This window comes from Oncorhynchus nerka, linkage group LG13 (assembly GCF_034236695.1).
Source record: "Oncorhynchus nerka isolate Pitt River linkage group LG13, Oner_Uvic_2.0, whole genome shotgun sequence".
NCBI lineage: Eukaryota > Metazoa > Chordata > Actinopteri > Salmoniformes > Salmonidae > Oncorhynchus > Oncorhynchus nerka.
In genome coordinates, this window is record NC_088408.1 from 51,485,445 (window position 1) to 51,511,595 (window position 26,151).

Here is a 26,151-nt window from a genome sequence, read left to right on the forward strand (position 1 = left end):
GTTGAGTGGCTAACAAAGAAACAGGTTCTCCTATATGCTTAATTTAGAGGTTTTCGTGCAACTTCACGTGTGATACAAATGTTGGGCTATATGTTTTGATTTTTAATACATTCTAAGGCTGATGATTTGAAAAAAGTTGCATGTAAGGCATGAGCTCTGATTTGTTTCTGCACACACTTCATCAGTCTCTCATTCACAATTTGACAAGCACATGATAATATTCTCATTAGGCCTCGAATTTCTCGGTGGCATCCCCCTTGTGTAGCCATAATGCCACCTAAACAATCCATGCCTTTTTGGCCAAAGTGGCCATCATGCCCTTGGGCCGAATATATTAGCCTAATTATAATTTTCTTCTCCCGGCTGCCATGCTCCAAAGCACCTCTCATTCACATGGCTCTCTCGGATATTTCAATTCTTGTAAGCTAATGCCCATCATGTGATCGGGTCCTTCTCACAGGCACCTCAGCTAAGAAGTAGGCTACAAGTGAAGACAGACACATCGAGGACGCAACTGCGAGCATCCCTCTTTTCAAATTCTGAGGCACGTATTGAAGGTGTTAGAAGAACTGTCCACATTTAGCCTACTTTTAATCAACCAATAAGATAAGTAATCCTAATGAACAGCAAAAGCACTAGCTTATGTTAATCTAATATCCACCATACTACAAAGGTTTACCTATTCTATTGGTCAAGTTGTCCTTCTGTGCAAAAAACAAACAAACATACCCTGTGACAGTTGTGGGATGCAATAGATTCCAAATTAATACAACTACGTGCATATTTTTTTTTTTAAGCAATTAGGCTGATGCAACAGATCAGAACGTTTAGCTTAAAATGTTGATAAACTATTAGGCTATTTCTTCACATTATACGCACAAATGTTCCAAAATGTCACACTGTATAATGATAGGAGACAAGAGCAGGAATACATAATGTTTTTTTTTATTTTCTCCACCCAAACAAAAGATCGAGATGTAAACAACAAAATAATACATGGGACAAGACCAGTAAAACAAGTGCACTATAACACGTAGCATGGAAGCCGATACAACTGCACAGGTTCTCACAAAACCAACGGACATGGTAAAAACAACCAACAAAGACAATGGGGAACAGAGGACACATATATAACATACTAATCTGGGGAATTGGGAACCAGGTGTGCGTAATGAGACAAGACAGTCCGGGGTTGCTGGTAAATGAATCCAGTTCAGTCATGCCTGGAAGGCCGGTGACGGGATCCGCGACAGTAGTACCCCCCGGATGCGCTGCCCTGGGAATACACCGGTACTGCTGCGGTACTGGTGCAGCAGGAAGACACCGGCCTTGGGGACGACCACAGGGACGCGGGTCGGTCAGGGCACCAACGATGAAAATCCCTGGTCAGCGAAGCATCCAGGATATCCACCGCAGGAACCCAGCACCGCTCCTCTGGGCCATACCCCTCCCTCCTCATGTCTAAATCTGACATATCAAAGAATACAAATTTCAAGAACAGATAACTATGGAGTCAGATGTTAACAGAATATGTCATTTAGCCTATTAGTAATTTAGCCTATTAGACACAAAAACTTTGTTTCGAGGAAGAATTAGGCGGGTCTGATGTTGAAAAAGACAGGAAAATCTTGCCTACTTTACCATATTTTCTTTTCTTTAAGAAAAAGTAGTGTGTAGTTCCTGTAGTTAGCTGCCTTCACCGCTACATAACAAAAAAGTTAATAACTACTCAAAACACCAAGATTTGAATTGAGTTAAACTACCAAGCTTCTAAAAAGTGTAGTTAAATTACTAGTTAAACTAGATGTAGTTCACTACTCCCCAACAGTGAGGACTAGTGGGGATACATGACGCATAGTGAGAGGGGGGGGGGGGGACGCGGACTGCATGATCAAATCAAAACCAAACCCAGAGGCAAAAAAGAGAAGTGAGCTTTCTCTCTTCTCCCTCTCCAGCCCCAGCCGAGCTGCCTCCACGACTTCAAAACCCCAGCACAGCCACTGAGGAGGAGCAGCTTCAAACAGGTCCCTCAAGCATTGTACTATGTTTGTGTAGTGACAGCCAGGAGCGCCACTCTGCATGTTGACAACATTGTTGTGAACAAGAATAACGCTACCAGAATTCTCTTTGATACACACAAAGAGAGCATTTCAAGTTGCTAGTTATCTCAGGTTGTCCTCCTTCAAAACACAAATACTGTAAACAACCAGCTAGGCTAGTCCTGCAAAATCAACCTCTCATTGGTTTGGATAGTCTTGATGGCTGATGTACAGTATATGACATCTGGGACGGATATTGCTGAAAAGAAGAACGATTTCAATATGTCAAAGTTTTAGGAGAATATGCCATCAACGTCCCACCAAACATACACAGAACCTGATTGCCATATTCTCAGAATATAATATATTAATGTTCTAGACACATTTCATGGGAATGTTGCAGAAGCATTTATGTGTATCAGACCCACAGAAATGTTCTCCCCCAAAAATATGGTTTCATTACAAGCGTTGTTAATGTTGCCGAGCCCATCAAGGCCCTGGTGAAGAGCTAATCCACTCACAGCTCTTTGTCTGTTGGCAAGGTTAGGGACACACACGGTGCTTTTAAAACATAGTGTTTTTTATTCGAGATGACATTTTCTTCTGTAAAATGCACAAAAAAATTCATTTTACGTACAGTACCTTTCTTTCAGTGTTGGAAAAACGACTCAGTTTTTTAAATATATTTTTTACCAAGGTACCAATTAATTCACAACGGAGAATTTAAGCTCCATTGAATAAAAATAGAGTTTACTTAACTGAAACAAGTTACTTCGTGAAAATTATTCCTATCTAAATCTGAAATGTCATAGACTACAAATTGCAAGAACAGATCACTCTGGAGTCAGATATTAACAGAAGATGTAATTTATCTTATTAATCACAAAAACTATTAGTATTAGGCAGGTCTGATGCTGAAAAAGAAAGAAAATTATTGCTTACTTACCCATATTTTATTAACACTTTGCCAAAAATGTAGTGTGTAGTTACAGGAGTTAGCTAAACCGCTTAATCGCAAAAAAAAGTAATTAACTACTGAAAACATTAACAAGATTCAAATTTAGTTCAACTACCACCAAGCTACTGCAAACTGTAATTCAACCATTCAACCATTAGTTTAGCTATGTGTAGCTCACAACACTGCTTTCTCTATTTTACAGATAGTAAAATGAAAAAAATATTTATACACAATCTGCTATGAACAGTATAGTGCATTCGGAAAGTATTCAGACCCCTGGACTTTCTCAACATTTTGTTACGTTACAGCCTAATTCGAAAATTGGTGAAATATATATTTTCCCTCATCAGTCTACACACAATACCCCATTATAACAAAGAGAAAACAGGTTTTTAGACATTTTTGCACATTTATTACAAATACAACACTGAAATACCTTATTTACATAATTATTCAGACCCTTGCTATGAGACTCAAAATTGAGCTCAGGTGCATCCTGTTTCCATTGATCATCCTTGAGAGGTTTCTAGAACTTGATTGAAGTCCACCTGTGGTAAATTCAATTGATTGTACATGATTTGGAATGGCACATACTGGAAAATATAAGTTCCCACAGTGGACAGTGCATGTCAGAGTAAAGATCAAGCCATGTGTTGGAAGGAATTGTCTGTAGAGCTCCGAGACAGGATGTGTCGAGGCACAGATCTGAAGGAAGGATACCAAAAATGTCTACAGCATTGAAGGTCCCCAAGAACACAGTGGCCTCCACCATTCTTAAATGGAAGATTCTTAAATGGAACTACCAAGACTCTTCCTAGAACTGGCCGCAAGACCAAGCTGAGCAATTGGGGAAGAAGGGCCTTGTTCAGGGAGGTAACCAAGAACCTAATGGTCACTATGACAGAGCTCCAAAGTTCCACTGTGGAAATGGGAGAACCTTCCAGAAGGACAGCCATATCTGCAGCACTCCACCAATCAGGCCTTTATGGTAGAGTGGCTACACAAAGCCACTCCTCAGGGAAAGGTAGATGACAGTCCACTTGGAGTTTGTCAAAAGGCACCTAAAGGACTCTCAGACCATGAGAAACAAGATGATCTGGTCTGGTGAAACCAAGATTGAACTCTTTGGCCTGAATGCCAAGTGTCATGTCTGGAGGAAATTTGGCACCATTCCTACGGTGACGCATGGTGGTGGCAGCATCATGCTGTAGGGATGTTCTTCAGATTTTCGTTGGCAGAGGACTGGGAGACTAGTAAGGATTGAGACAAATACGAACTGAGAAAAGTACAGAGAGATTCTTGATGAAAACCTGCTCCAGAGCACTCAGGACCTCAGACTGGGATGAAGGTTCAGTTTCCAACAGGACAACACACAGCCAAGACAACGCAGGATTGGCTTTGGGACAAGTCTCGGATTGTCCTTGAGTGGCCCAGCCAAAGCCCAGACTTGAACCCGATCGAACATCTGTGGAGAGACCTGAAAAAAGCTGTGCAGCGATAATCCCCATTCAACCTGACAGAGATTGAGAGGATCTGCAGAGAAAAATGTGAGAAACTCCCCAAATATAGGTGTGCCAAGCTTGTAGCGTCATACCCAAGTAGACTCAAGGCTGTAATCGCTGCCAAAGGTGCTTCAACAAAGTACTGAGTAAAGAGTTTCAGTTTTCTATTTTTAAGACATTTGCAAAAATGTCTAAAAAGCTGTTTTCACTTTGTCATTATGGGGTATTGTGTGTAGATTGATGAGGAACATTTTTTATTGAATCAATTTCAGAACAAGGTTGTACCGTAACAAAATGTGGAAAAGGTCAAGGGGTCTGAATACATTCCAAATGCACTGTAAATCCGGTGTTTACTTAACTGAAAAATGTATTTGCTTGGCATGCACATATTTAATGAGATATGCCCTCCCCTGTAACAATTCCCCAGGTCGTTGCTGTAAGAGAGTCAATTTACCTGGTAAAATAAGGCAAACATGAATAAAACATTCAATACAATATCACCTAATTTGCATATTATAAGACAATATTTCCCCAAATGTTAAATCCAAAAGTCTTATAATAAGTCTTTGTTTCCACACTCAACTGGTAAAAGTTTATTGTGATATGATAAAGGGGGGAAAATCCTTATTAGGTTGTAGTTCCTGGCCTTAACAGAGCTGAGATTGACTTCAAAGCACATTTGAAGAAGACAAGGGAGAGATGCTCAGCTATATAGAAGGAATAGATAAATAAAAGTCCTTGCTCGTCATTAGAACATTCCTATGAAAATGTTAGGTAGTGACCTAATGAGACTCTAAAGTTGTGGGAACATTTGTTGTTAGCTGGGCCTCCCACCACTTTCTAACAGATGATTTGTGTCGTTGTTCGTCTGGGATGGAGGAGCCACTCGACCTCCCTTCAAATACCTCTGAGGTGGTTTGATTGTTCAAACACGATGCCGCTAAGCTAGTACATTTTATTTCAAATTCCAAACACTCAAAAGAAACAGAAACAACAAGCTCTGAGATAAAGTTAGGGTATTCTGACCTTATTCGTTACATCATTACCCATGAATCTTTGTGGTATCAGCAGTATGAGACCAGGGGAGGTTACGCTGTCACTTGTTGCTTATCTATTTCTGCTCATGTTGGCCATCAATGACTACTTTCCCTAATGGATTTGACTGGTATGTTTCTGCCTTAGTCATTCTGTGGTCCAAATGGCACCCTATTTTTTTATATAGTGCATTTGTTTTGACCAGGGCCCATAGAGGGAATAGGGTAGGGAATAGAGTGCCATTAGGACACAACCATTGAACCCTGATAGCAATATAATTGTATGGATCTTACCGTGAATCTCCATCCCATCTGATTGACATAATAGTCATTTTCAAGAACAAAATGTGGGAGCAGATTCTAAGAATAAGGGAGAATGTGTAATGGAGACACTAAGTGCTGAATGTTTGGGTCACAAATAAGGTCATATTCTAATAGCCAGCTGGGTTGGGGACAGCTGTAGGCTCTCTGCTGAGACACACTGCTGCGGCACAACCAGTTCACTGAGCATAGGACACACTGCACATCACACAGTAAATAAACACACACTCATGTGCACACATACAGACAGCAAATACACACACAGATAAGCACATTTGCACAGATACACACACACACACACAAAGATAAACACGCAGCACTGGGAAAAGTAAACCCCAGGCATGTTGTAAATCCTGAGTGTCACACGAGGGAGAGATAACCGTCTTCCTGCCTCAGCTCTGGCCATGTGATCCCCATCATCACACCATGAGCACTAATTATCTCTAAGGGACAGTGGGACACTCTAATCCTACTGGACCCCAATGCTGTAAAAACAAACACGGTATGATGCTACGGAAAACAGGTTTGAATAAAAATAAATATGTCTGCCTGTCATTAGACAAAATGCTGTAAAACTGGTACTGTACTTTGCAATAGTGTAGCCTCACCCACTGCGGCTCTAGTATTGACAGTTACAACACTACCATCTTGTGGAGGTAAAAAAAACAGAGTACGACCCTGCCTCACACAGGAAGCGGCGCAGGTCCTAATCCAGGCACTCGTCATCTCCCGTCTGGATTACTGCAACTCGCTGTTGGCTGGGCTCCCTGCCTGTGCCATTAAACCCCTACAACTCATCCAGAACGCCGCAGCCCGTCTGGTGTTCAACCTTCCCAAGTTCTCTCACGTCACCCCGCTCCTCCGCTCTCTCCACTGGCTTCCAGTTGAAGCTCGCATCCGCTACAAGACCATGGTGCTTGCCTACGGAGCTGTGAGGGGAACGGCACCTCAGTACCTCCAGGCTCTGATCAGGCCCTACACCCAAACAAGGGCACTGCGTTCATCCACCTCTGGCCTGCTCGCCTCCCTACCACTGAGGAAGTACAGTTCCCGCTCAGCCCAGTCAAAACTGTTCGCTGCTCTGGCCCCCCAATGGTGGAACAAACTCCCTCACGACGCCAGGACAGCGGAGTCAATCACCACCTTCCGGAGACACCTGAAACCCCACCTCTTTAAGGAATACCTAGGATAGGATAAAGTAATCCCCCCCCCCCCCCTTAAAAGATTTAGATGCACTACTGTTCCACTGGATGTCATAAGGTGAATGCACCAATTTGTAAGTCGCTCTGGATAAGAGCGTCTGCTAAATGACTTAAATGTTAAATGTAAATGTAGGTAGATAGAAGGCAAAACTGTGTAGTTCAACTGCTCTCAGGTGAATACAGTAAATTGGCCTAGCCCTGGAGCCCATGATGCATTTTCCTAGATGTAATTAGCAAAGATGTTATTAGCTATAATTGCTGCACATATGGATACACTTTAAGAGAGTTATTTCCAAGGCTCTTCTGATTTTTTTTTTTTTTGTGACTTATTGTGATGTCTTGTAATAACTGACTCAAGTGGTTAAGCAGGCTTCAGTCAGTGGATGACCTAGATTTGTTCATGGTGGTAGCGAACGTGGAATATTTTGGTACACACCAAAGTACATTCATCTCTAGGAGACAGAACGCGTCTCATTCCTGAGCGGTATGACGGCTGCATGGTCCCATGGTGTTTATACTTGCGTGCAATTGTTTGTACAGATGAACGTGGTACCTTCAGGCATTTGGAAATTGCTCCCAAGGATGAACCAGACTTGTGGGGGTCTACAATTTGTCTTGGCTGATTTCTTTTGATTTTCCCATGATGTCAAGCAAAGAGGCACTAAGTTTGAAGGTAGGCCTTGAAATACATCCACAGGTACACCTCCAATTGACTCAAATTATGTCAACTAGCCTATCAGAAGCTTCTAAAGCCATGACATTTTCTGGAATTTTCCAAGCTGTTTAAAGGCACAGTCAACTTAGTGTATGTAAACTTCTGACCCACTGAAATTGTGATACAATAAGTTAAATAATCTGTCTGTAAACAATTGTTGGAAAAATTACTTGTGTCATGTACGAAGTAGATGTCCTAACCGACTTGCCAAAACTGTAGTTTGTAACAAGAAATTTGTGGAGTGGTTGAAAAACGAGTTTTAATGACTCCAACCTAAGTGTACGTAAACTTCCAACTTCAACTGTATAATATATATATATATAGATGTATTTGCCGATTTTGTTTTAATATCTCCTAGTTTTAGGACAGACAATACAAAACATTGTTTCTGATGATTTATTTTTGGTCTGTTCTTTTGCCATTTTTGAATGTGTTATTCAATGCGTTTCTATGGGCTTTAGTATTCGGGCAAAATCAATTTAAAAAAAATATGCCTAAAGGGGTCCAAATATTCCAAATCAAATAGCTAAATGATCCATAGTATGACCATCTTTAAAAAAAATCCATGTTAGCTTAGCACCCCCCTTCCCCCAATGTCTTAGACTCTACAGGCAAATCTCATTTGATGCATGGAGGAGATGGAGAGGTGCTTCATAAACAGTCTATCAGTAACCCGTGTATCAAGTGGCTAATTAGAACCCTAGGAATGATGTTGCAATTGTGTTCAATGTGTAACAATGCCAGCCCAGTAAAGCTTAGCTCAGTTTTGTTCTGTAGTGTGAAAACAAACCTGTTTCTTCGCTTGATTTTGGTGGGGCACCATCTTCAATTCCCTGGTTTCCTAGAAATCCTGGTTGGAAAATTCTGGATTCCCTGCTTATTCCCTCCGTCAACCGGCATTCAAGAATACCATGGAATTTATTGAAATTTCCCACATTTTGTAACCCTAGACAGACATATACACTGAGTGTAGAAAACATTATGAACACCTGCTCTCAATATTAGGAAGGTGTTCTTCATGTTTTGTACACTCAGTGTATGTTAGTATTGAACCTACTGGTTATTAACCTGCAAATCACAAGGTCCTGGAAGGACCGTTTCTCCCTCCTCCCTCTCAAGCTGTAGTGTTTGATGACATTGGTAGCAATTTTGCAGAGGACCTTGCACACCATCGTGTTAAGGTCCCTTCCCACCAGGGAACGGAAGTAATGGATCTAAAATGACAGACAAAATTGAGTGGCAGTTATCCCATCATCCTAAATACTGTGATTTACAACTGATTGTTTTTCTTGTGGTGGCCTCCTCCAGACATTTGCTGAGGTCTTCCAACTCTTCCTTGGTCCTACAAGGTCTTTGCAGGACTTCTCCTGGCAGGTCCTGCACTCCAGCGGCTAGCAGCTGTCGCTGAATTGTCAGGAGTTCCACCTAGTTCTCGATAATTGTCTCCAGCTTCATCAGCACGGTTGTTTGGAATCCTGCAATAGTTTTAAGTTTAGCACAAAGGCCATAGTTAATAGTCCAATTAATTTGAATGTTTTTCTATGCTCACCTGGAATGCATTTCAATTAACAGGTGTGCCTTGTTAAAAGTTAATTTGTGAAATGTCTTTCCTTCTTAATGTGTTTGAGACAATCAGGTAGAGGTGGTACACAGAAGATAGCTCTATTTGGTAAAAGTCCATATTATGCTAATAACAGCTCAAATAAGCAAAGATAAATGACACACCGGCATTACTTTAAGACATGAAAGTCAGTCAATCTAGAAAATTTCACGAACTTCGAAAGTTTCTTCAAGTGCACAAAAACCATCAAGCGCTATGACAAAATTGGCTCTCATGAGGACCGCCACAGGAAAGCAAAGGCTCTGCTGCAGAGGATAAGTTCATTAGAGTTACCAGCCTCAGAAATTGCAGCCCAAATAAACGCTTCACAGAGTTCAAGTAACAGACACATCTCAACATCAACTGTTCAGAGGAGACTGTGTGAATCAGGCCTTCATGGTTGAATTGCTGCAAAGAAACCACTAATAAAGGACACCAATAATGAGAAGAGACTAGCTTGGGCCAAGAAACACGAGCAATGGACATTAGACCAGTGGAAATCTATCCTTTGGTCTGATGAGTCCAAATTTTTGATTTTAGGTTCCAACCGCCGTGTCTTTGTGAGATGCAGAGTAGGTGAACGGATGATCTCTGCATGTGTGGTTCCCACCGTGAAGCATGGAGGAGGAGGTGCACTGGTGTGGGGTGCTTTGCTGGTTACACTTTCTGTGATTTATTTAGAATTCAAGGCACACTTAAACTTCTGACCCACTGGGAATGTGATGAAAGAAATAAAAGCTGAAAGAAATAATTCTCTCTACTCTTCTGACATTTCACATTCTTAAAATAAAGTGGTGATCCTAACTGACCTAAGACAGGGAATTTTTGCTAGGATTAAATGTCAGGAATTGTGGAAAAAACTGAGTTTAAATGTATTTGGCTAAGGTGTATGTAAACTTCCAACTTCAACTGTACATGGTTGAACCCAAACATTTATTGGGGTCTGATTGAGACATGGGCCGAATGCCTAAGAGAGTCAGGGGTCTGGAGGGGGATTAATATTGTCCTTGGTCCTCCTGTGTGTATATCCTATCCTTAGGCTGCAGATTCTGAATGTGTGACATGGAATGAGAGTTTGGGTTTTATTTACAGAATGTGACACACTGCCATCACAACCAAAGTCACTGCTACACAGAAAGTAATCAGTGCGCTTTCTGCACTGTGCAGTTTTCTTGAATCCCAACCAGACTGGCAAAATGGCTCTTACAAAGTACACCAACAGTTGGTGACAATCATTTATCCCAGGTGGTGAAAGTCTTTCCCGGTCAGGGTTCTGCTCCCAGTCTGCATTCTGACCAATAGAGCATTCTCTCTCTCATCACCTTTGTTTGTATGTGACATGATTTGTGTTATGTCCCGATTCTCTACCTCAGGGTTTCTGCTCATGAACCAAATGAGGAATTAACTGTACTCCAGCAACCCAAATTAAGAAGAAATTGTATTATATGTGACTATAAATGTATTAACTTGTGACACACCTCTCACATTCCCACCCAGGGACCACTTTGGGTCCTGAGCCATAGTTTAAGAAACCCTGCTCTGCCTCCCTCAGTGTTTACCAATGGCTCCCCCCATTAAAGCATTGGATTGAGTCATGTTTTATTTTTCCATTCTGGTTTGGATTTAAAACCCAGAAAATGCATATGATTTCTGATTTTTCTGGTCAAAGCAGTGAAATGTTTTTAAACACAAGTTAGATACCAATGAACTACCAATGCATAATGCTCAACTTTTAGGAAGGACACAATATCCTTAAGAACCCTGATAATAGTATTTAATTTGTTTTATAGGTTGCAGAGGAGGTTGTGGAGGAGTGAGCCCTTGACGCCCCTGTAAGTTAGACCGTGTTCAGACAAGACAATTGTGTAATCCTGTGTGTTATGTATATGTGTGTGCCAATCAGATTGCACATTCCTCAATTTGTTACTAAAATGTATAAATGTGTTAAATGTTAATATTGTATTTTTTGGTAAGATTGTATAGATTTTTTTCAAACAATACAAAACATGTACATACAAAAGACAGCATACAAACGCACACAAACATCAGCGACATCACACCTGGCCAGACCCACCTGCTCCCACTCCCATCCATCTCCAGCACCCTGCCACATGGCCTCAAACTGTACCATTTCGTTTCTCTGTCACCCATGCACTTTCAATATTTAAATAATAAAGTATTTAACTTGTCCATTGTGTTAGCGATGGAGGATTGGTTGATTTCCAGTTGTGTGCATTTCTTCAAGATGATTGATGAGAAAAGTATTGTCCAACTCGTGTCTTGAAATATGCAGACAAACAGATTAAAAGTACATTTACATTGTGATACTTCTGACATACAACTCCGCCCATAACATTTGGACTTTATAGCATTCGCAGAACTCATGGATTATTGAGTCATTGTTAGTTTTACATTTAAGACATGACTACCGTTGTGCTGTAGAATATGTGATTTTTCTGTTGTATAATAAAATATATACAATAGAGTATACTGGATGAAGTGTATATTTTGTTAACTGAAATATCGTTAGTGATGTTCCAATATTCCCTCCATCTTGTGACAATATTAGTTATTTTTAAGTTTTGGAAAACTTCAAATGTTCCTTTTTATTCCATGAGTTTTATTTGCCAATATCAAGTCAGTTAGTACCGAGTATATAAAAAAAATATCTTCAGTGGGGTAATTGCTATTACCGAGAATAAATATCAGAACTAACTGTTCATATTTAATTGTGCCAGCATGTGTGTGCCAATCAGATTACATTTACATTTACATTTAAGTCATTTAGCAGACGCTCTTATCCAGAGCGACTTACAAATTGGTGCATTCACCTTATGACATCCAGTGGAACAGTAGTGCATCTAAATCTTTTAAGGGGGAGGGGGGGTGAGAGGGATTACTTTATCCTATCCTAGGTATTCCTTAAAGAGGTGGGGTTTCAGGTGTCTCCGGAAGGTGGTGATTGACTCCGCTGTCCTGGCGTCGTGAGGGAGTTTGTTCCACCATTGGGGGGCCAGAGCAGCGAACAGTTTTGACTGGGCTGAGCGGGAACTGTACTTCCTCAGTGGTAGGGAGGCGAGCAGGCCAGAGGTGGATGAACGCAGTGCCCTTGTTTGGGTGTAGGGCCTGATCAGAGCCTGGAGGTACTGAGGTGCCATTCCCCTCACAGCTCCGTAGGCAAGCACCATGGTCTTGTAGCGGATGCGAGCTTCAACTGGAAGCCAGTGGAGGGAGCGGAGGAGCGGGGTGACGTGAGAGAACTTGGGAAGGTTGAACACCAGACGGGCTGCGGCGTTCTGGATGAGTTGTAGGGGTTTAATGGCACAGGCAGGGAGCCCAGCCAACAGCGAGTTGCAGTAATCCAGACGGGAGATGACAAGTGCCTGGATTAGGACCTGCGCCGCTTCCTGTGTGAGGCAGGGTCGTACTCTGCGGATGTTGTAGAGCATGAACCTACAGGAACGGGCCACCGCCTTGATGTTAGTTGAGAACGACAGGGTGTTGTCCAGGATCACGCCAAGGTTCTTAGCGCTCTGGGAGGAGGACACAATGGAGTTGTCAACCGTGATGGCGAGATCATGGAACGGGCAGTCCTTCCCCGGGAGGAAGAGCAGCTCCGTCTTGCCGAGGTTCAGCTTGAGGTGGTGATCCGTCATCCACACGGATATGTCTGCCAGACATGCAGAGATGCGATTCGCCACCTGGTCATCAGAAGGGGGAAAGGAGAAGATTAATTGTGTGTCGTCTGCATAGCAATGATAGGAGAGACCATGTGAGGTTATGACAGAGCCAAGTGACTTGGTGTATAGCGAGAATAGGAGAGGGCCTAGAACAGAGCCCTGGGGGACACCAGTGGTGAGAGCACGTGGTGTGGAGACGGATTCTCGCCACGCCACCTGGTAGGAGCGACCTGTCAGGTAGGGCGCAATCCAAGCGTGGGCCGCGCCGGAGATGCCCAACTCGGAGAGGGTGGAGAGGAGGATCTGATGGTTCACAGTATCGAAGGCAGCCGATAGGTCTAGAAGGATGAGAGCAGAGGAGAGAGAGTTAGCTTTAGCAGTGCGGAGCGCCTCCGTGATACAGAGAAGAGCAGTCTCAGTTGAATGACTAGTCTTGAAACCTGACTGATTTGGATCAAGAAGGTCATTCTGAGAGAGATAGCGGGAGAGCTGGCCAAGGACGGCACGTTCAAGAGTTTTGGAGAGAAAAGAAAGAAGGGATACTGGTCTGTAGTTGTTGACATCGGAGGGATCGAGTGTAGGTTTTTTCAGAAGGGGTGCAACTCTCGCTCTCTTGAAGACGGAGGGGACGTAGCCAGCGGTCAGGGATGAGTTGATGAGCGAGGTGAGGTAAGGGAGAAGGTCTCCGGAAATGGTCTGGAGAAGAGAGGAGGGGATAGGGTCAAGCGGGCAGGTTGTTGGGCGGCCGGCCGTCACAAGACGCGAGATTTCATCTGGAGAGAGAGGGGAGAAAGAGGTCAGAGCACAGGGTAGGGCAGTGTGAGCAGAACCAGCGGTGTCGTTTGACTTAGCAAACGAGGATCGGATGTCGTCGACCTTCTTTTCAAAATGGTTGACGAAGTCATCTGCAGAGAGGGAGGAGGGGGAGGGGGGGAGGATTCAGGAGGGAGGAGAAGGTTGCAAAGAGCTTCCTAGGGTTAGAGGCAGATGCTTGGAATTTAGAGTGGTAGAAAGTGGCTTTAGCAGCAGAGAGGGAAGAGGAAAATGTAGAGAGGAGGGAGTGAAAAGATGTCAGGTCCGCAGGGAGGCGAGTTTTCCTCCATTTCCGCTCGGCTGCCCGGAGCCCTGTTCTGTGAGCTCGCAATGAGTCGTCGAGCCACGGAGCGGGAGGGGAGGACCGAGCCGGCCTGGAGGATAGGGGACATAGAGAGTCAAAGGATGCAGAAAGGGAGGAGAGGAGGGTTGAGGAGGCAGAATCAGGAGATAGGTTGGAGAAGGTTTGAGCAGAGGGAAGAGATGATAGGATGGAAGAGGAGAGAGTAGCGGGGAGAGAGAGCGAAGGTTGGGACGGCGCGATACCATCCGAGTAGGGGCAGTGTGGGAAGTGTTGGATGAGAGCGAGAGGAAAAGGATACAAGGTAGTGGTCGGAGACTTGGAGGGGAGTTGCAACGAGGTTAGTGGAAGAACAGCATCTAGTAAAGATGAGGTCGAGCGTATTTCCTGCCTTGTGAGTAGGGGGAAGGTGAGAGGGTGAGGTCAAAAGAGGAGAGGAGTGGAAAGAAGGAGGCAGAGAGGAATGAGTCAAAGGTAGGCGTGGGGAGGTTAAAGTCGCCCAGAACTGTGAGAGGTGAGCCGTCCTCAGGAAAGGAGCTTATCAAGGCATCAAGCTCATTGATGAACTCTCCGAGGGAACCTGGAGGGCGATAAATGATAAGGATGTTAAGCTTGAAAGGGCTGGTAACTGTGACAGCATGGAATTCAAAGGAGGCGATAGACAGATGGGTAAGGGGAGAAAGAGAGAATGACCACTTGGGAGAGATGAGGATCCCGGTGCCACCACCCCGCTGACCAGAAGCTCTCGGGGTGTGCGAGAACACGTGGGCAGGCGAAGAGAGAGCAGTAGGAGTAGCAGTGTTGTCTGTGGTGATCCATGTTTCCGTCAGTGCCAAGAAGTCGAGGGACTGGAGGGAGACATAGGCTGAGATGAACTCTGCCTTGTTGGCCGCAGATCGGCAGTTCCAGAGGCTACCGGAGACCTGGAACTCCACGTGGGTCGTGCGCGCTGGGACCACCAGATTAGGTGGCCGCGGCCACGCGGTGTGGAGCGTTTGTATGGTCTGTGCAGAGAGGAGAGAACAGGGATAGACAGACACATAGTTGACAGGCTACACAAGAGGCTACGCTAATGCAAAGGAGATTGGGATGACAAGTGGACTACACGTCTCGAGTGTTCAGGAAGTTAAGCTTACGTAGCAAGAATCTTATTGACTAAAATGATTAAAATGATACAGTACTGCTGAAGTAGGCTAGCTGGCAGAGGCTGCGTTGTTGACTATGTAGGCTAGCTGGCATTGGCTGCGTTGTTGACACTACACTAATCAAGTCGTTCCGTTGAGTGTAATAGTTTCTACTGTGCTGCTATTCGGGGCTAGCTAGCAGTGTTGATTACGTTACGTTGCGTTAAAGAACGACAATAGCTGGCTAGCTAACCTAGGAAATCGCTCTAGACTACACAATTATCTTTGATACAAAGACGGCTATGTAGCTAGCTATGTAGCTAGCTACGATCAAACAAATCAAGCCGTTGTACTGTAATGAAATGAAATGAAAAATGTGATACTACCTGTGGAGCGAAGCGAAATGCGACCGGATTGTTGAGTGCAGAAGTTCTGTTCGGTAGACGTTGGCTAGCTGTTGGCTAGCTAGCAGAGTCTCCTATGTTAAGGACGACATAAAACTACACACTCTAAACTACACAATTATCTTGGATACGAAGACAGCAAAGACAACTATGTAGCTAGCTAACACTACACTAATCAAGTCGTTCAGTTGAGTGTAATAGTTGTGCTGCTAATCGGTAGACGGTGGACTAGCTAACGGTGGACGTTAGCTAGCTGGCTAGCTGCAGGGCAGTGTAGACTGCGTTAGGACGACGAAATACGATAATTACGCAATTATCTATGATACAAAGACGGCTATGTAGCTAGCTAAGAAGAAATTGCTAAGATTAGACAAATCAAACCGTTGTACTATAATGAAATGTAATGAAATGTAATACTACCTGCGGACCGAGTGCAGATGCGACCGCTCGCTCCAACCCGGAAGTGCAATATGATTAGATTAGATTAGTAGATCTCTCCGAACCCGTTTTATAAAACAAATTGATGAATGAAACAATTATGTTAACTGTTCAAATTGAATTGTGTAATCCTGGGTGTGTGTTTGATCCCAACTTTGTAACCTTCAGAGAACGTTTCCAGAACGTTCCCTGCTACCGTCATACAACCAAAAGAGCACGTTCAAAGAACATTAAGAAAACCATCCGTTTGAACCTTTAGGGACCAATGGTAACCTTCTGAGAACATTCCCAGAACGTTTCTAACTTTATAACCTTCAGAGAACGTTCCCCATTACCTTCATACAACCAAAAGAGAGCCTTCAAATAGCATGAAACCCTTAGGGAACATTGGTGCAACGTTCATGGAACGTTCCAATAATGTTCTTAGTAACTAAAAGTATTATCCGGGCAGTTATTGTATAGTAAATTAATGTAATATTACATGTTCTGGTTGAAAACAACACAACACACTTGTTGCAACTTTAGCTCTAAATATGTATGGTGGAGTCTATTTTAGATATTTCCTCTAGCGTGAAGAGGGCAGACTTGAGCGCGCGTGGTCTTGGCTCACTCTTGACTATTATAGGGTTACTACTCCAATACCCTACTTCACCCTGGCTCAGCTGGCTGCACATGGTGAAAGAATTACAATACAAACTTTGAGAGTCAAGATAAAAAGAAGGCGGTTCTTCTTTGAGACCTACAAAATCTGAAGGCAAAAAGGGGACCAGATTATCCTCTTAAAACTGCTAATAATTTCTGTGACAAACTCCTGGGACAAAAACTGTCGTGACCAACCCTGCAGAATGGAAATATCCAAAGGGGATGAACATTCAACTGAGCATGCTGCCAATTTACTAGGTTCACCTGGTCGAGACAATCAGATGAGACACAGTGGACAGGTCCACAAGAGGTCGAACAACTGCATGGTAATCGTTGTGGTGAGTGGCATTATTGTAACTTTTCGTTACTGTAATCTAATTGTGTAGGCTATTGAATTATTAGTTCAAGGTCCAATGCAGCCTTTTGTTTTATCTTAAAATCCAAATAATTTCTAGGTAACAATTAAGCAACTTACTGGGATTTGTTTTTCAATTAAACAGGTAAATAAACATATAGCTTGTTAGCAAAGAGCAATTTCTCAAGCAAGAATTTCGCTAGGACTGTCTGGGGGTTATCGTTTTTATCCAGCCAAACTTGTTGCAAAACCATGCCCATAAGAAAGATAGCAACTTTCAAAGCCCCGCTGACTGGTCAGAGTTCGGTTGTTCCCTGTGAGAATTAAAGGTGTGTGGGAGAAGGCTATACAGACGGAATCTCCACCAAAACAAAACACTGCCATCCATACCTTGCATTTTCCCGAATTTGGATATGAAGTTGCATGTAGCTTTTTCGTGAGTGATTGCAGCGAGCCTGACTGACCAGATTGGTAGCTGCATTGTTTTTGGAGGTAAGTAAACTGAATTATAACAAGTGTTTTCGCTATTTTACAACGCCGATTGGGCTGATGTTGTCTAGCGTTAGCTTAGTGTGGTTAACGAAAGGTCTATTGGGAAACTTAGTTACATGACATTTCTGCTAGTTGGCAACTAAAAGATGCTAGCTCTAGCTGAATGGGCAAAGCTAGCTCCATTGATTCACTATTACTGCCAATCATGTAATGTTAGCTATCTACAGTTGCTTGCAGTGAAACTGTGCCCCTCCCGCAGTTCATGGCAGGCACGAGCAAACTCCCTCTCACTTCGTCACAGGGAACGTCCAAACTCTGACCAATCAGCATGGCTTTGAATGTTGCTAGGTTACTCATGGGCGCGGTTTTTATTTCTTTTTCATTTCACCTTTTATTTAACCAGTTAGGCCAGTTGAGAGCAAGTTATCATTTACAACTGCGACCTGGCCAAGATAAAGCAAAGCAGTGCGACAAAAGCAACAACACAGAGTTACACATAAACAAACGTACAGTCAATAACACAATAGAAAAAAAACTATGTACAGTGTGCAAATGTAGAAGATTAGGGAGGTAAAGGCAGTAAATAGGCCATAGAGACCAATACTTACAATTTAGCATTAACACTGGAGTGATAGATGTGCAGATGAGGATATGCAAGTGGAGATACTGGAGTGCAATATGATAAATAACAATATGGGGATGAGGTAGTTGGGTGTGCTATTTACAGATTGGCTATGTACAGGTGCAGTGATCAGTAAGCTACTCTGACAGCTGATGCTTAAAGTTAGAGAGGGAGATATGAGACTCCAGCTTCAGTTATTTTTGCAATTCGTTCCAGTCATTGGCAGCAGAGAACTGGAAGGAAAGGTGGCCAACTGAGGTGTTGGCTTTGGGGATGACCAGTGAAATATACCTGCTGGAGTGCGTGCTACGGGTGGGTGTTGCTATGATGACCAGTGAGCTAAGGTGGGGCTTTACCTAGCAAAGACTTATAGATGACCTGGAGCCAGTGGGTTTGGTGATGAATATATAGCGAGGTCCAGCCAATGAGAGCATACAGGTCGCAGTGGTGGGTAGTATATGGGGCTTTGGTGACAAAACGGATGGCACTGTGATATACTGCATCCAGTTTGCTGTGTAGAGTGTTGGAGGCTATTTTGTAAATGACATCGCCAAAGTCAAGGATCGGTAGTATAGTGAGTTTTACGAGGGTATGTTTGGCAGCATGAGTGAAGGAGGCATTGTTGCAAAATAGGAAGCCAATTCTAGATTTAATATTGGATTGGAGATGCTTATTAATATGAGTCTGGAAGGAGAGTTTACAGTCTAACCAGACACCTAGGTATTTGTAGTTGTCCACATATTCTACGTCAGAACCGTTCAGAATAGTGATGCTAGTCGGGCGGGCGGGTGCGGGCAGCAATCGGTTGAAGAGCATGCATTTAGTTTTACTAGCATTTAAAAGCAGTTGGAGGCATGGAGATCTTATGGCATTGAAGCTCGTCTGGAGGTTTGTTAACACAGTGTCCAAAGAAGGGCCAGATGTATACAGAATGATGTCATCTGCGTAGAAGTGGATCAGAGAATTATCAGCAGCAAGAGCAACATCATTGATATATATACAGAGAAATGAGTTGGCCCGAGAATTGAACCCTGTGGCACCCCCATAGAGACTGCCAGAGGTCCGGACAACAGGCCCTCCGATTTGACACACTTAACTCTATTTGAGAAGTAGTTGGTGAACCAGGCGAGGCAGTCATTTGAGAAACCAAGGCTATTGAGTCTGCCGATAAGAATGCAGTGACTGACAGTCGAAAGCCTTGGCCAGGTCGATGAAGACTGTACTGTCTATTATCGATAGCGGTTATGATATCGTTTAGGACCTTGAGCGTGGCTGAGGTGCACCCATGACCAACTCAGAAACCAGATTGCATAGTGGAGAAGGTACGGTGGGATTTGTTTTGCACCAAGTTTTGCGTGGATAAAAAGGACACGTCTGGGGGTGGTCTGAGTGGGGAGGGGAAGAAAACTAGCTGTTATTGGCAGAGGTTTTGAACTCTCTTTCTTATTGGAACTCTCTTTCTTATTAATTAACTAATTTACACCAGGCAGACCAAAACTCCATCCCACCAAAACAGGCTGAAATTTCAGGCGCCTGACAGCTTTGCACACTCTAGGCATTCTCTCAACCAGCTTCTTTAGGTAGTCACCTGGAATGCATTTGAATTAACAGATGTGACTTGTTAATTTCTGGAATTTTTTTCTTAATGCGTTTGAGCCAATCAGTTGTGTCGTAACAAGGTATGGGTGGTATACAGAAGACAGTCCTATTTGGTAAAAGACCAAATCCATATTATGGCAAGAAAAGCTCAAATAAGCAAAGTGAAACGATAGTCCATCATTACTTTAAGACATGAAGGCCAGTCAATCCAGAAAATTTCAAGAACTTTGAAAGTTTCTTCAAGTGCCGTCGAAAAACCTCAAGCGCTATGATGAAACTGGCTCTCATGAGGACCGCCACAGGAAAGGAAGACACTGCTGCAGAGGATAAGATAATTTAGAGTTAACTGCACCTCCAGATTGCAGCCCAAATAAATGCTTCACAGAGTTCATGTAACAGACACATCTCAATATCAACTGTTCAGAGGAGACTGTGTGAATCAGGCCTTCATGGTCAAATTGCTGCAAAGAAACCACTACTAAGGAAAAAAAAGTACAACACATGGCAGTATTAGAGCGTGTTGCCATGAATTCTACCAAAAACAGGATTCCTTATAGGATGCTGAGCATATAGCAAGGCACTAGGAGTCAAAGCACATGGGAATCAAACGTGTATATATTTACATTTTTGAGTAGTTAAGAGTTGAGTCTTGCTCAATAAACCTGGAGATGTTTTATCATTTTAAATCCTTTTTTTGCAACTACACATTTTTTGAGGTGTGTGTGTGTGTATATACTCCCAACATGGGGTTGTGAGATTTACTCTTTAAACCAGTATAGTGTCCTCAGGCGCCTGCAGTAGGTTTCCACCAGACAGTGCGTTTGCTTTCCCTAGAACTCGGTTAGGTACTGCACTGTAGTCCTGGCTTCTCAGGACACCAGCCAGGTCTCTCACTCACTCACTCACTCACTCACTCACTCACTCACTCACTCACTCACTCACTCACTCACTCACTCACACAAGCTACACCTGACAGATCACACATTGTACAGCATTTGATTCTTGAAAAAAAAAATCTGAGTTTTCAAAGCACTCCAAGTTGACCTGTCTTCCTGTCTTGACCTGTCTACCTGTCTTCTTTACGTCAAGCTCTTTATTACTGGTCCTTGGTTTTAATTGATAATGAGAGAACTCCATGCCAATTAGACCTCAGTACTAATCCTGACATGTCCTGTTAGCCCCGAATTGAGACCCTCTTTAAGCCGTGTTGATAAGACTGCTGGATATCTTCCCTTTATCATCAGCTGACTTAGTTGAAACTTTAAACCCCTGAGATCCAGTCTTTGAATATCCCCGCTAATTACAAAGCCCCAGCTATTCACCCTTCCCTGGGCAAAAGGGGCCAGGCAGAGCAGCTCACCAGGCAGCTAGGAGGAGGGGAGCTTGTTTATGACCTGCTTTTACTTCTCTATTAGAGAGGGCCAAGACCCAGATGTGGAGAATTGAACTTTTTTTGATTTGTGCACCGAACAGAATAGAGTCCTACGTGAGAATGGAAATGAGTGTCATATGGCTAATTTTCTAAAATTATACATGGGGAATATAGTTATTTAATTCAACTAATTTTGGGTGTTTTTATTTCTAGGAATTTTGTCACATTTTTGAAATTGAGTTTCTGTGGTTTTGTTCAACATAGGTCCAACTGAGATGTTTTTTTTCTGATGCACTCTAGACCCCAAAAATGTCCAGTTATAGCTACGATAAGGTTTCTCAAGGAAGCAGCAGGCAAAGACTGCTGCCAACTGTCTCTTCATAATTTTTCCGGACACAATACTTTTCTGTGTCATGCGATGTCCCTTGGCGGTCTCGATTTATTGACCTTACTAACAGTGAAAGTGATTTAAAATCCCATGTACACAATAAATATAAAAAAAGCCACAAAATAAGCTCCAGAAGATTGAATACTTGGGTGAAATAGAACATGGTTATCATAAATCTTGTTGCAGACAAAGTAGAGTAGTAGTCTGGTTAGATCAGACTGAGTGCTACATAGTGTTCAGTCTGGTTTAACCAGGCTATTAGAGTACACTCACAATCGGGATAATAGTTTTAATTGGATGAGAAGATATCGAAGGGTCATAGCACTTCATTTATGATGGTTCATCAGGATGCTATGCATTGTATACCCCTTTCACACTACTAAACTGAGCTGAGCCAAGCTGTACTGTGCTGGCGTGGTGGGGATTCCACCATACTGGAACTGTGCTGGAAAGGACTATGTGAAACGAAAATATCCAAGCTAGCACTGTACTGTTTGAGTCAGCAGGATACTGTGAAAAGGGTAATTGTGGACTATACAAGGCACATATGAGCGATACTCTTCCTCTCAAAGTTTCTTCCTTCTAGAGAGTTTTTCCTGGCCACTGTACTCTTACTTCCGCTTGTATTGCTCTTTGAGTTCTAGCACTTTGACAACTGCTGATATAAAATGGACTATAACTAAATGTGCTTGATCAATATCTATACATGGGAACTTTTCAGATGTTTTTCTTCTCACCAATAGGTAATGTTGCTGTGCTTGTTGATCACCGTCATCACAGTCATATTTGCCTTGAAGCAGCACTGCAATGTTAAAGGTACGGTTTAGTAAACAACTGGCCAACTCTGTTTACAATTTATTGTCTGTCCTATTAGCCCTTGAGCTTGGCCACTGTGCAAAACTAACCAATTATAACACAGAAAGAAACCCGTTAGTACATAAACGCTTTTCAGCTAAAATAGAAATACATTTCTAGTCTGTAATTGAATGCATTCCCTGTCCAGTTTCAATGTTTCTATTCTTTCTTTTGAGAAAATAAGAAAACTGTTAAGGATTAGCTTAAACATCCATAACAAACCAATCAGATGTACTGATTCCTTTTTTAAATCTGTCAAATGATACCAATTCTGAGTAACATAATGATATTCTGAGTAACTTAAATTACATTCTGAGTAAGGTTGTTGACATCCTGAGTAACATAATAAAACTCTTCTCATCCCCTGTAGTGACGAGCTGTAAGAACAGGTGTGTGACTGGGAGCAGTGACAAGTCTGCATCGTGCCACTGTGACCCGTCTTGTGAGAAAGAGGGAAACTGCTGTCTTGATTACACTGAGGTGTGCGTAGACCCTGGTAAGTCCGACAGCCTACATCACGTGTTACTGCAACACCACACTGCCAGAGGTATGTAGAGCAGGAGAGCAAGGGTCAGGTTACCCACCAGCGCTACTTTGATGTTGTTAGTCTTCTTTGTGTGTGTGTGTGTGTGTGTGTGTGTGTGTGTGTGTGTGTGTGTGTGGGAGGGGAGGAATGTTCGTGTGTATCAGTGTAGGCTGCTGAGGGGAGGAAGGCTCGTATTAATGACTGGAATGGAGTCAATGGAATGGTATCCACCATATGGAAACCACGTTGTTGATGTGTTTGATTCCATTGACTCCATTCCAGCCATTATTATGAGCTGTCCTCCCCTCAGCAGCCTCCACTGGTGTGTGTGGTGTGTGGGTGGATAGACTCCTCCTACAGATTACAAAAACATGTTTTATGTGGACTGGAATGTTCACTTCAGATGCAATGTTGACTCTGGGAAGAGGCTGACCATTACAGCATCCCCAAAATACCTCTCTTCCATTTTACCGTCCTTGCTGGTCACTGTGGCTATCCGTCCCCTAGCTTGGGTGTGGTGTGGCAATCTGGGCAGTGTTGTTCTCCCACACTATGTGGTTAAAATTTTGCCACCCAATCATCATGGGACCCATGTGTTTCCTCTACTTCCTCCAGAGAGTAGCGAGGCCCATTTATAGTGAAGGGATGGTAAATCAGAATTTGTTTTGATTTTCCCCATGATTGCTGTAACACTGAAGCAAGTCTCCTGAGACTGAGATTAGCATCCCTCTTATAGATTGTCCACTTGACCGCTGTCAAAGAGAGAATGTTGGTCTGTCTGTTCTAATGGGTATCACTCACTTGCTTTAGTGTAGTGCTTTGCGAGAATATTTGATGGTGAGAAACTGTAGTTCACTCATTGATGAAAGGTTTGGATATAGGGTAGTCCCAGACAGTGGTAGGAGGGATGACCGATTCCTCAGCTACTGCTGTCTCTCGGAGATGACTCTCCTAACCATACACACACGTACACTCTCTCACACGTGCTCCCCTTTTCGCTGTCATAAACTCTCTCTGTCCTCTCCTCACTCTCCCTTCTTCACACTCACATATTTTCACACTTTTTCTCCATCATAATGATTTCTCTCCCTCTCTCCCCCTCCAGGTCAGCGCTGGACCTGCTCCAGATTCCGCTGTGGCGAGCAAAGTTTGGCCGATAGCCTGTGCTCATGCTCGGATGACTGTGTGAAAGCAGGGGACTGCTGTGCAAATTACTACAGCTCCTGCAAAGGTAAAGGCCATAGACTAAACTGACCCTGTATGGGTTGCAGCCCCAAAATACATCTGTGTGTTCAACAGACCTTCATCAAAAAAAAATATCTAATGCTTTTATAGTCCCAAAAGTACAAGCTCCACACTATCAAAGGCACCTCAAATATTTCTAAGTATTTGGCGCAGGTCTGTTGTGCAATCCTACATAAAGGCCTATACTCAAACAGTGTACCTAGTGCTGTCCGGTGATGGCCCTCATCACTGCACATGGTTTAATTATGATTTCCCTCAGAGAGTTGTTTGTTTAGAGTTGGTAGGGTTGTATGCCCAAGGAAAGTAATGCATACCATATGTTAGGACTTTGCGTTAAGGGATTTCAAGATGTACATTTGCAGCTGAATATACACAGTGTGAATACCACACCTCGGATTGTAAAACATTGTTTTCCCTATAGTTCCTATATGCACTTTGAGATAATGTGTGTGTGTGTGTGTAATTTTTGCTTATTGGTATTTCTCTTTTCTAGCTCCTCCTGTGTGGTGGAAGGAATTCCCCAACATAAGGCCCTCTCAATCTTTCCCTATCCTTGACAGTCTTTAATGCTTAGACCAGTGTTTCTCCACCTTTTTGTACCAGGGACGAACAAACTAGGGTCCTTCCTTCTGACATCTAGAACTGATTCAATTGGTGTCAAGAGAGTAAACCATCTGAGGGACCAGTCAGAAACATCTCAAGGACCAGTCCCGGACCGGGAACCAAAGGTTGAGAAACACTGGCTTACTTCTCACTCTAACTACCCTGATAAAGCTTTAACTTATGGTCATTTCAGCTATTATTCACCATTCCATAGCTTGCATTAGCCTACGCAATCTAAGCACAATGCTTGCAAGCACGTATTAGATTTTAGTCTGGTACATATACTGTAGATTTGATGTGTTTGGTAGTTAGCCACATTAGCCTCAAATTATCCTCTGTGAAGATAGTATGGTTGATGATGATATTTTCCAGTGGGAGTGAAGTCCTGGATAGAAGAGGAGTGCGAGGACATTCAAACACCACAATGTCCTGCCAGGTAAGTACTTTTCCACAACTACTGCTGTGCTTTCTCTGTGAGAAACAGTATCTAATGTTGAACTTGAAGGTCCTCCTGTGGTGCACAGCACATAGTACTTGATTGAGATGGCTTGATAGTATATTTTATTTTATTTCACCTTTATTTAACCAGGTAGGCTAGTTGAGAACAAGTTCTCATTTGCAACTGCGACCTGGCCAAGATAAAGCATAGCAGTGTGAACAGACAACACAGAGTTACACATGGAGTAAACAATTAACAAGTCAATAACACAGTAGAAAAAAAAGAGAGTCTATATACATTGTGTGCAAAAGGCATGAGGAGGAAGGCGAGTAATTACAACTTTGCAGATTAACACTGGAGTGATAAATGATCAGATGGTCATGTACAGGTAGATATATGGGTGTGCAAAAGAGCAGAAAAGTAAATAAATATCAACAGAATGGGGATGAGGTAGGTAAAATTGGGTGGGCTATTTACCGATAGACTATGTACAGCTGCAGCGATCGGTTAGCTGCTCAGATAGCAGATGTTTGAAGTTGGTGAGGGAGTTAAAAGTCTCCAACTTCAGCGATTTTTGCAATTCGTTCCAGTCACAGGCAGCAGAGAACTGGAACGAAAGGCGGCCAAATGAGGTGTTGGCTTTAGGGATGATCAGTGAGATACACCTGCTGGAGCGCGTGCTACGGGTGGGTGTTGCCATCGTGACCAGTGAACTGAGATAAGGCGGAGCTTTACCTAGCATGGACTTGTAGATGACCTGAAGCCAGTGGGTCTGGCGACGAATATGTAGCGAGGACCAGCCGACTAGAGCATACAGGTCGCAGTGGTGGGTGGTATAAGGTGCTTTAGTAACAAAACGGATGGCACTGTGATAAACTGCAT

General features: G+C 43.1%; 1 protein-coding gene and 1 long non-coding RNA gene across 4 annotated transcripts in view; one reads left to right on the forward strand and one right to left on the reverse strand.

The window, feature by feature from the left end:
• Window positions 1–929: 929 nt before the first annotated feature.
• Window positions 930–1,842, reverse strand: LOC115140529 (uncharacterized). Its single transcript, XR_003865251.2, has 2 exons — window positions 1,642–1,842; window positions 930–1,467 (listed from the first exon to the last, which is right to left on the reverse strand). It is a non-coding gene; the product is annotated as an uncharacterized LOC115140529 (long non-coding RNA).
• Window positions 1,843–16,758: 14,916 nt separating this feature from the next.
• LOC115139663 (ectonucleotide pyrophosphatase/phosphodiesterase family member 1-like) overlaps window positions 16,759–26,151 on the forward strand; it is a 66,222-nt gene continuing 56,829 nt past the window's right edge. The window contains exons 1-5 of one of the 3 annotated variants that reach the window (XM_065026469.1): window positions 16,759–17,111; window positions 22,345–22,417; window positions 22,827–22,952; window positions 24,088–24,213; window positions 25,203–25,266. In XM_065026469.1, the coding sequence (XP_064882541.1) occupies window positions 16,977–17,111; window positions 22,345–22,417; window positions 22,827–22,952; window positions 24,088–24,213; window positions 25,203–25,266 (524 nt within the window). In that variant the 5' untranslated portion in view covers window positions 16,759–16,976. The remainder of the gene's footprint in view (window positions 17,112–22,344; window positions 22,418–22,826; window positions 22,953–24,087; window positions 24,214–25,202; window positions 25,267–26,151) is intronic. The other 2 variants (XM_029677287.2, XM_029677289.2) reach the window with 2 other exon arrangements.